The following is an 11,651-nucleotide window of genomic DNA, read 5'->3' as shown; positions in this document are numbered from 1 at the left end:
TGTTGATGTAGAGGAGACATGGAGAAGAGGGGACACATGTTGATGTAGAAGAGACATGAAGAAGAGAGGACACATGTTGATGTAGAGGAGACATGGAGAAGAGGGGACACATGTTGATGTAGAAGAGACATGAAGAAGAGGGGACACATGTTGATGTAGAAGAGACATGAAGAAGAGGGGACACATGTTGATGTAGAAGAGACATGAAGAAGAGAGGACACATGTTGATGTAGAAGAGACATGGAGAAGAGGGGACACATGTTGATGTAGAAGAGACATGAAGAAGAGGGGACACATGTTGATGTAGAAGAGACATGAAGAAGAGGGGACACATGTTGATGTAGAAGAGACATGGAGAAGAGGGGACACATGTTGATGTAGAAGAGACATGGAAGAAGAGGGGACACATGTTGATGTTTGGTTTTATCCATACCTGGTAGTCCAGGGTCTCCTTTGGTTCCCTTGGTGACGGACGGGGGCAGACTAGTTCCTGGAGGTCCCGTAACGCCGTGGTCTCCTCTGTCTCCTTTTCCTCCGGGGCCGCCGGGAGATCCGTCTCTTCCTGAGAAACCTGGTTCACCTGGAGAGGAGGACGGAGGGTCAGAGACGTTGAGCAGGGCATCGGGATGGTTTCTTTTCTTTTATTATTATTTATTTTCTTTCTTGGACTTCAGTTGAGTTTCTTCTCAGGTATATGAACAACAAAACTAAGATGGCGGCCCAACAACATCACCTGGGACCCAAAGCATGTTCTGAACTGCGACCATCTAATCTGAGATTCAATAAAGTCCGACTGAAGCAGCTTTTCTCTCACTAATTGTCCCGATATGTTAAATGTTAGTTTTCCATGTGTTGTGTCTTGATGTTTGTCTGTTGAAAGTATTATCGTACCGTAAGAAAAACAGGATGAATGAATCCTTTGTTCCCGTTAACCTGTAACTTGTCAGTTTTTTAACATGTCTTGAGAACTTGAGGGCTTAACGAAAGAGTTATGAGTAAACACCTTTAAATCCGGGCCCGCCGGGTCCTCCGGGGCCTCCTGGTCCCCCTGAGGGTCCTGGAGTTCCCATGGAGCCCATGTCTCCTTTCTGACCTGCAGGAAGTCACACAAAGGAGCAAACAGAGCTTAGATTCAATTCAAGATTCAAAGCTTTATTGTCATTTTGTACAGTCGCAAAATAATAAAACAATAATATAAAACATGAGAAAATAACCCATCATATTGTAGATTCACGAGGTTAGCGTTCGATGTTACCTGGCAGTCCGGGCAGGCCGTCGCGTCCTGGCCCTCCAAGGGGTCCCGGGGATCCCACTTGTCCCGGGGACCCTGGGAAACCGTTACCTCCTCTCTCTCCTGGCAGACCGGGGATGTCCAGACCTGGGGGTCCGGGGTCTCCCTTCCCTCCGGTTGATCCGGGGAATCCTGTAATCATGACATCAAGATTGAATCATCAGGAAACAGGACCTGAGGCTTTAAGCAGGGACATAATTATTCTTTATGTGTTGGGGAAATCCTGAATGTCCTCGTCCGATATCAGAGTCCACATGATGACAGAGGAATCCCAACTGCAGCTACTCAAGGCATACGATCAAACCGGATCTGCCTGGACGCTGCAATCATGTTGCGCACTATCCGTGCTGAGTGTGCTGACTTCTCCTACAATGTCCCGCTGTCTGCTTCCTGCATAAAGTCAAGTGCTCGGCGCAGTTGTCGGCGAAATGTCGCTCCTCTGTTTTCATTGAAACAGCTCCTTATATCCGTTAGCGCAGCTAGCTAGCACCAGATGCTAACAACAACAATACACGTAAGGTTTGCCCGTTCTCTCTCTCTCGCGCTCGCTCGGGCCACACATTACACACACCCTCCCGGTCCTCCCGATGGCCAGTCGGTGCCTGCCGGTGAGCGTGGAAGTGTGGCTGTCAGCATCAGCTTGTCGATGGTATTTTAAACTCGATGCGCTCTGAAACTACGGGGCGGCCGAGGGCAAAAAATGCACATGCGTTAATTAAAATAATTAGTGGCGTTAATTTGTTAGCGTTATTAACGCATTAACGCAACATTTTGAGAAAAAGTCAACATTTTGAGAAACATTAAAAAAGTCAACATTTTGAGAAAAAGTCAGAATTCTGAGAAATAGTCAACATTTTAAATGTTTTGAGAAAAAGTCCGAATTTTTTGAATTTTTTTTTTTCAGAATTTTGAGATCTAGAGAAAATGTCAGAATTTTGACATTTTGAGTAAAAGTCAGTATTTTTTACATGACGTATGATGTATGATCACCTACAAGAACTGGTATTCCTCCATCTAGTGACTGTGTAGCTCCCTCTCTTGGATATCAGCATGTGAAGGACACTGTTCAGGAACTAGTTGATGCTCTGTATGTGACGACTACTTCCATTCTTGAGAGGATAATAAATACATGTATCCTGATTAGGGATGCTCCGATCGATCGGTCACCGATCGATATCGGCCGATACTCACTCTCTACCGATCGATCGGTGCTCCCTAAACATGCAGATTTAAAGTGATGTTTAAATCTTCCATTTAGGCCCCGCCCACTCGATCGGATCGGCGATCGGTATCGGCCGATACTGATTCCGGCGATCGGCCCCGAAATTGGCGATCGGAGCATCCCTAATCCTGATTATTGAAGCTGAAGCCGGTCACGAGTGATATTTTTCTAACATTATGTTTCTGACCTGGTGATCCCATTGGTCCGGAGGGTCCGGGGGGGCCGGGCTGCCCCAGAGAGCCCGTGGTGGGGGATCCAGATGGGCCGCGAGCTCCAGGTATTCCAGGTGTTCCAGGGTCACCTGCACAGAGACAGGACAGAACATCAGCTTGGTGTATGCTTGGAGAGGTCAAAGCAATATGTCACAAATAATATTAATATTGCAATATGAGGAGAGATATTTATTTGATATGAGATATGATAAGATACTAAAATACTGTACAGTGACGAGCAGTATTTAGTATGATATGGTAATATCATTTCATTGAAAAGCGCCAACGATTAACCCTTGATTTTCTCCACATGGCTCTGTTGGCTTTGATACATTGTATGCTTTGTCGTGTGTAAAGAGCATTAAACTACAAAATACCTTTGGATCCAGGACCGCCATCAGATCCAGATCTTCCAGGAGAGCCGGGGCCTCCAGAGAAGCCGGGGTCTCCCTTTACTCCGGTGAAGCCTTTAGATCCAGAGACTCCTGGGAGACCGGGGGGGCCGGGGAGTCCAAAACCAGGCTCACCCTGTCACACACACACACACACACACACACACACACACACACACACACACACACACACAACACACACACACACACACACACACACACACACACACACACACACACACACACACACACACACACACACACACACACACACACACACACACACACACACACACACACACACACACACACACACACACACACACACACACACACACACACACACACACACACACACACACACACACACAGACAGAGAACAGTGTTAATTACATGCAAAGTATATCAAGTTCAAGGTTCAAGGTTCAAAGCTTTTATTGTACATACAGTAGCGACAGCGTAGTTATGACAATGAAACCCTTAGGGCACAGGCTGATGATATGAGATACTTTGTGATGGATGATTCATTTTTATTGTTAATGTTTTTGAATTTCTTATGATATCTAACATGACCAATATTTGATTAGTCAATTTATTGAACATGTTGGGGGAAAAAAAAAAAAAAAAAAAAAATAGTTGTTATTATTATAATAATAATTATAACAAAGAGAAGCAAAATGAAAAAGACGTTCAAGGTATATAATATATATATATAAAGAAGATATATAAAGAAAGAAATCTCAAATAGTTTCTGTCATGTTCAAAAGGGGCAAGACGAAGCATAACAACTTTTCTGGCTCCCTTCTAGCTGACATTGTTCAAGAGAATAAAAGATTAGGTCATCGTCATCCGTGATATCATATAACACACTACAGGAGAGGGATACCCCAGAAAGTCTAATATGGACCCCTTTAAAACATGATGTTTAGGCTTTTGTACAATAGCTGTCATGGTGTTATTGTTTTGGATCTCACTTCCTGGAAATGTCTTGACCTAACTAAAGATTTTAAATGTTTTTGTTTCTTATTAATAAAGCACTTCATCCATCAATCTAACTAACTCTCAGTCGACATACCTTAGATCCAGGGAATCCAGGCTGGCCGGGAAGTCCGTCCACTCCGGGTCTTCCTGGTCCTGCTGAAGGTCCGTTCTGACCGGGAATACCTGGGAATCCTGGAGGGGGAAAAGGGAATTGTGAGGATTTGACTGTATATACTGCTGCTGGCTATCTCTACCTATAATACTATATGATAGTGTATTTGTAGCTGACGCTCGAAGTGCCCTTATGTATTGTTTTGTATTTTTGAAGAGTGCCTAATGTATGCTTGAACTTTGTTGTATTTCGCAAAAAATTTATCTTTCCGGAAGTCATGTGACCTCTAGAACCCGGATGTTTACATTGTGTTAGTGAGAGAGTAAAACAGCGCAAAAAAAGTGTCAACAATGTTAATAACGTGCCTTTTCGACTGCTGGTCTACTCGGCGAACACCTTTTCACGGTGTTTCATTATTGTACCAAGAGGTAAATAAACGTGATTGTGGACTTCAGTTCGATGCGTAACGTTCTTTCAAGACCAGAGTAGTTACAGTATGTATATGCTGTATTAGCTATTATTCTGAATTTGTAATGTAACTATCCATCCATCCATCCATCCATCCAACCATCCATCCATCCATCTTCTCCCGCTTATCCGTGGTCGGGTCTCGGGGGTAGCAGTTCCAGCAGAGAGCCCCAAACTTTCCTTTCCCCTCATCAACCAGCTCTGACTGGGGGGGTCCCAAGGCGCTCCCAGGCCAGCGAAGAGATATAATCCCTCCACCTGGTCCTAGGTCTACCCCTTGGTCTCTTCCCAGCTGGACGTGCCTGGAACTCCTCCCTAGGGAGGCGCCCAGGTGGCATCCTAACTAGGTGCCCGAACCACCTCAACTGGCTCCTTTCGACGCGAAGGAGGTTCAACTCCGAGTCCCTCCCTGATGACCGGACTTCTCACCTTATCTCTAAGGGAGACGCCAGCCACCCTGCGGAGAAAACCCATCTCGGCCGCTTGTATCCGTGATCTCGTTCTTGTGGTCATGACCCATCCTTCATGACCATAGGTGAGGGTAGGAACCAAAATGGCCCGGTAGACAGAGAGCTTTGCCTTCTGGCTCAGCTCCCTTTTCGTCACAACGGTGCGGTAAAGCGACTGCAGTACCGCTCCCGCTGCTCCGAGTCTCCGGTCCATCTCACATGTAATGTAACCAGAGCTACCAAAATGTAGCAAAATCAAAGTATAAAGTTGCATGATATATATAAATACTCAAGAGAAGTACCTTGAAATGGTACTTAAGTACAGTACTTGAGTAAATATACTTCATAGGTGTCCTATGGTCATTACCATCATTACAGAACACTCACTGCTATATAACATGTGCAATATTACCATTATTAATAATGTGCTATGATAACGTGGAATTACGTATCTGACACTACGTTTGTTTGCACTACTGATTAATATTTACATTCATCATGTGACCGTGTATGTATCCTGTAGATATTGAATTGCTCTTTTTACTGCAGTGTATAGTATTATTGTTATGCTGCTGTGTTCATTGTATTTTGGTAACTCTGGCACAACAATTTCCTTCGGGATAAATAAAGTCTTATCTAATCTTATCTTACCTTTTACTCCTGGGGGTCCCGGGAGTCCGATGCCAGGATGTCCGGGGTCTCCCTTCATTCCCGGTAATCCCGGGAAACCGTTCTGTCCGGGCCCACCGGGGTTACCTGCAGATCACACAACAGAAACACGAGTCAAAACCTGAATGCATGAAAGCAGATTTAAAATGTTTCATTGTTTTATTGGCCCTTAATGGTCTTGGTCCTAGCTGTTTACATGGTGAACAAACAAACAAACAAACAAACAAACAAACAAACAAAAGGGGCAAATAATAAAGTAAAACAATTAAATAAAATCTTCTTATTCTTCTGTACAATAACAGTTGCGTACCTGGTGATCCGGACGATCCTGGAGAGCCGTCCAGTCCTGGTGACCCTGATGATCCTTTCTCTGCAATCGCTAGACCGGGTTCACCTTTAGTACCTGAGAGGAGAGAGGAAGCAAGGAGGTCAATGAGGAGACTCTAAAGGATGCCAAGTGCTATAAAGAGATATCTGTACAACAAACTGGTACTTCATATTACACGAGTATGAATATAATGCAATACCCTACAGGGTAACTTGGAGAGGGTCCGAGTCTGACCATTGTCAATTAACTACAGGGGTCCCTCAGGGCTCTGTTCTTGGTCCCCTCCTCTTCTCCTTTTACACAAACTCGCTCGGATCAGTCATTAGCCCGCATGGTTTTTCATACCACTGCTACGCTGACGACACCCAATTAATTCTGTCCTTTCCCCGCTCAGAGACCCAGGTCGTCCCACTCTTGACCTAACAATCAACATCGGACCCTCTGTTGTTTCCCCGACTCAGACTGCAAGGAATCTGGGTGTGACCCTAGATAACAACCTGTCCTTCACCGCAAACATCGCTGCTACAACCCACTGCTGCAGATACACTCTCTACAACATCAGGAGGATGTGTCCTCAGCTGACCCAGAAAGCCACGCAGGTTCTGGTCCAGGCTCTCATCATCTCACGCCTAGACTACTGCACCTCCCTCCTGGCTGGTCTACCTGCATGTGCCATCCGACCTCTGCAGCTCATCCAGAATGCAGCGGCTCGTCTGGTCTTCAACCTTCCTGAATGTTCTCACACCACGCCGCTCCTCCGCTCCCTCCACTGGCTTCCAGTAACTGCTAGAATTCACTTCAAGACGTACCATGCTGCGAATGGATCTGGCCCTTCCTACATCCAGGACATGGTTAAACCGTACACCCTAGCGCGTGCACTACACTCTGCATCAACCAAACGACTCGCTGCACCCTCGCTGCGAGGGGGACCCAAGTTCCCATCAGCAAAAACACATGGGTTTGCTATCTTGGCTCCAAAATGGTGGAATGAGCTCCCCATTGAAATCAGGACAGCAGAAAGCTTCCGGCGCAGACTGAAAACTCATCTCTTTCGACTCCACTTCGAGGATAGAACTATTAACAAAGCACTTATATACTAATAAAGGGCTGGCTTATCTAAAGCCAGTTGAGTAGCACTTGAAATGTTTTTGCTCTATGAAACCTGATGTACTTTATGATTCTGTTTTCTTCAAGTTTGTATCTTCTTGGTCGAATGTACTTATTGTAAGTCGCTTTGGATAAAAGCGCCAGCTAAATGTAATGTAATGCAATGTATGAATAGTCCTATGGGAAGTCTAGCAGTGATTTTTCCACGATCTAACAGGCTTTTACTTGTTTAGCTTTCTCTGTTTTTATTTTAAAAAGTCTAGAGGAGATAAACAACTTCCTGTGATCCTTCCAAATGTCCCATAATGTTAAGAGTCTTGTCAGTTTCACTGGCCTATCGAACTATATAGATATGGATTCATTGTCTTTTCCTGGTCTTAGAAACACATTTCCTAAACTCACAGTATAAGAAGTGTTTTACCTTTTAATAAAACAAATAAACGATGTCCTCTTAATACAATAGTATTTCTTTCTATAATGTATTTATTTTTGGGATTTCTTTAGTTATTTATTTTTCATTTTTTTCCTTTGACGTAATTTATGTATTTTTACTTTTTATTATTTGATTGCATGTGTGGAAAATGTGTTCTGTGTTTGGGATAAGTGGAAAAAAGGGGGTACATATTGGTATCATGCTCCTTCTTCATTGTGTTACCCTGTGAAAATGTAAGAAACATATAAAAAAATATATATAAGTACATTTTTTAATTAAACTTACCGGGGGCACCGGGCCCTCCAGATCTTCCGGAGACTCCTTGGACACCTTTGTCTCCTGTAGACCCTTGAGGTCCGAAGCCCGGGGCCCCGCCAGGACCTCTGTCTCCTGGGTTACCAGAGGGACCTGAGTCACCAGGGGGTCCTCGCTCTCCTTTCACCAGCAGGGAACCCTATCCAACACAGAGAAGTTAAACAACCATCAACTTATGAATCTTCTTCCCGTTTCAGATCCGCGAAGCTATTTCTGTTGACTCCTTCAAAAGCAAACTGAAAACCCATCTCTTCGCATCAGTCTTCCTTGTGAACTAATTTCCACCTAGTTTCGGCTCATCATTACCATCCCTTCAGTCACATGCTTTTATCACATGGCAATACTTATGTTGATGTATAATGTTGTATAATGATTTTATAATTGTTATGCTATGACGTTTGCATTTGCTTTTGTGCTATAATACATTTTGATTTGATTTGATTTGATTAAAACCTGTTTAGCCCTAACTACACTTCTAAAAGGGGAACATTAATAATCTTTTTTCTCAAAGCAATGATAAACCTGTGAGTTGGATGTAGAAGAGTCAGAATCAATATAGGTGTTTTTTATTTTAAAGTAAATTCAGATTGAACATAGTAAAAAAGTTTAAATGATTGTGTCCGTCCAAAAAAACCACATTACTTATAGTGAAAACCAGCCTTGAATGATGGGATGGTAGACTAAAAGCTTTAGGAATCCAAAGTACAACATATAAGAAGTACCCTGTTTCAAGATTGATGCAAAACAAGTGAAATTTGACCTTTTTAGAGAGATTTAGCAAAAACCACTTCTGGGGTCATTTGGGTGGATTTGACCTATCTCTGGCCCCCATTGGTCGATTTTGATGATTGACATCTCTTTTTAACCGTCAGAGCCAATGGAATCGAGGGTAGGTTCCACATACACACGTTACCAAATAAGGAGTGAGAGTGACGCGTAGCCAAAACCGGAGCTGCGACACACTCTGGTGGCTACAATTAGCAGCTAATATTTATTCTCCGATTTTTGCCTAAAAATTGAATTATGGATTATCAATAATTCTTTCAAAGTGACAGACAGATTGCTCTAACCTATGGATTAACCTTCAGCCGCGTTTTTTCTTGTTTTAATGCCACGACTTTTGATCAGAATAACAGCTAAGGTGAGCATATCTCCGTGTTTTGCTACCTAAAGCTACGTCGTGTGTTGTCTGTATTGTAAAATAAAATCCTCTCTCTTTTCCTCCGTACCCAAATCTCTAAAAACGGGGGATACAACGGAGCTGATCCAGATTTGCGTCCGAAATGACGTAATATCGTCGGCGGACCCACGGCCCAATCAGAAACGTTGCTATCAGAAACAATGCCCGACAGTTTTGGATGTAATATGGTCGGTGTTCACATTAGCATCGCTAACACTCAGAGCTAACCTGTGCTGGAGAGCATGTGTGTGAAGAAGCAGGAAGTAAAAAGGAACTCACCTTGTGGTGTAACCGGCAAGAGAGAAAGCCTTTGAGCTCCAGACTGTTTCAGAGAGAATCCTTCATCTAATAATCATTAGATCAATTAATCACCGCAGCATTTTAGACAGTATCTGCCAGGTCCCGCATGAGCCGGCATAAGCTCCGCCCCCTCTTATTAATTTTTTTCTTTCAGTTTAAAAAAAAAAGAAGCTTTATTTTTTTATTTTGCCTTTATTTATACAGGTGAAAATCTCATTGAGACACAGGTTCTCATTCTCAAGAGAGACCTGTTTATACCCAGAATCAGCACTTTTGAAACAGGAAGTGAAATAGAGGGATACGAGGCACGGCTAGAACGGGTGATCTGTTTGGTATTTTGACCAAAACACTTCATAGGCATGGTTCTCATATATCTGAGACCTATGATATTGCCTAGAAATAGCATGATAGGTGACCTTTAATGTTTTTCAGCGACTGCTTTTCTTTTTATGTTCCAACAAGAACCCTTGGATCCTCCACTGCCCTGCTTTGAGAAACCCCAAGGGTATCACACAAGAGAGCTGGGGATCTTAGAACAGCAAACTCCGATGAAATGTTTCCAATGGCTTTTAATTTGGGTTAACTTTCAATTCTCACTATAGTATCATTGTTCATGGTTTACTGTATTTTTTCAGTTTCGCTTTTATTTAAAATTTGTTTTATTTTAACCTATTTTAATTCCCTTGTCAGTTTTACTTCAAGGGAATTTCATGAGGATCACTGTAGATGTTTTATCTTTATATCTATATCTATTTTCATAGTGTTGTTGTGTTTTCATCTTGTTCTGTGAAGCTTGAAAGGTGCTAGACAAATAAAGTGTATTATCATTATTATATCATGGATGGACGGGTCTAGTTGCTGGAGGGAAAGTCGCCTACCGGAGTTCCTTTGGCTCAAATTGTATTTGTAAAGCACCTTTTATTGCTGAGAAGTAATCCCAAAGTGCTGCACGGGGCGTAATATAAAAAAGAAACACAAGTTTAATCAAAGGTTTTTTTTAAATAAAGGTTTTTAGGCCCTTCTGAGCCGCCTACCGGAGTTCCTTTGGCTCCTGGGTTTCCGGGTTGTCCATCGCGACCGAGTCGACCGTCCAAACCGGGAAGACCGGGAGATCCGGGGAATCCGCTGTCTCCCTTGTCTCCCCGCCCACCGCTCACCGTGACGGCGTCTCCGGGGTCTCCCTTCTGTCCGGGGAAACCTGGAGAACCCTGAGAACCGGAGGGACCCTGAGGAGAGGATCAGAGAAAGAGACCGTTTTTATTCAGTGAAACCCAAAGGAGACCTAACCATGGACGATAAAAGACTACTATTGAACTTTTTAAATCTCAGCTAAAAACTCTTCGCACTGGCTTTTAATACTACCGTACTTTTCAGACTATAAGCCGCGACTTTTTCCCCATTTTCTTTGTACAGCTAACGGCCACTAGGGAACCTCCTACATCTATGGATTTCACAGGTAAAATTAACCACCTTTAACACTACGGGCTCTAGGACCGGTCCGCGCCCGCCACCTTTAAGCGGCGGGCTCCAGCAGGAAAAGCTGGAGGCCGGAAAAGAGCGAGACAGGTAGCGCACCAAAGTAAAAGTGGAACCGAGAGACAGAACGAGAGCAAGACAGACGGACAATTTAGCTGCTGCGGCTTATATGCAGGTGCGCTTTATAGTCCGAAAAGTACGGTAGTTGAACATTACATTTTTACATTTGAATGTGTTTGTATACGTTTTCTAGTTATTGTGCTTTTTATCATATTATTGTTTTATTATTTTACTCCCATTGTGTTATTTTATATTGTATGTATTCCCTGTACAGCACTTTAGTCAACTGAGGTTGATTTAAATGTGCTATATAAATAAATAAAGATTGAGATTGAGATTCCCACGGCAGAAGCCTAGTGTAAAAGCAGGTTGTATTGGAATTGATGTACTTGTACACTTTTCATACATGTGACAAATGGGCCCTTAACTTTCAAACAGTCTCCATAGGTATTTTAACAACTTCTAAATTATTACATTTTGTATTTGTAGTATTTGCATTTATAAATGGTCACCCCGGTGAAACCACTGAAGAAGAGAAAGTAAAAAGGTACTAACAGCGGGTCCAGAGGAGCCTGGAGATCCTGGGTATCCTCGGTCTCCTTTGACTCCTGGACCTCCGGGACCTCCTGTTGGAGGAGAGGCAACGGATTAACAAC

At 43.3% G+C, this 11,651-nt stretch overlaps 1 protein-coding gene across 1 annotated transcript in view; it reads right to left on the bottom strand.

Moving 5' to 3' along the window:
- col4a5 (collagen, type IV, alpha 5 (Alport syndrome)) overlaps positions 1 to 11,651 on the bottom strand; it is a 68,055-nt gene that overhangs the window by 19,868 nt on the left and 36,536 nt on the right. Inside the window, 11 exon segments of the mRNA XM_071206492.1 lie at positions 434 to 580; positions 1,004 to 1,093; positions 1,256 to 1,423; positions 2,701 to 2,814; positions 3,103 to 3,253; positions 4,193 to 4,290; positions 5,779 to 5,883; positions 6,107 to 6,199; positions 7,950 to 8,118; positions 10,494 to 10,685; positions 11,551 to 11,621. Of these exon segments, the coding sequence (XP_071062593.1) occupies positions 434 to 580; positions 1,004 to 1,093; positions 1,256 to 1,423; positions 2,701 to 2,814; positions 3,103 to 3,253; positions 4,193 to 4,290; positions 5,779 to 5,883; positions 6,107 to 6,199; positions 7,950 to 8,118; positions 10,494 to 10,685; positions 11,551 to 11,621 (1,398 nt within the window).

Source organism: Pseudochaenichthys georgianus, chromosome 18 (genome assembly GCF_902827115.2).
Source record: "Pseudochaenichthys georgianus chromosome 18, fPseGeo1.2, whole genome shotgun sequence".
NCBI classification, from domain to species: Eukaryota; Metazoa; Chordata; class Actinopteri; order Perciformes; family Channichthyidae; genus Pseudochaenichthys; species Pseudochaenichthys georgianus.
The sequence above is the reverse complement of the archived record's forward strand: the minus strand, read 5'-3'. Positions and strand labels throughout refer to the sequence as shown.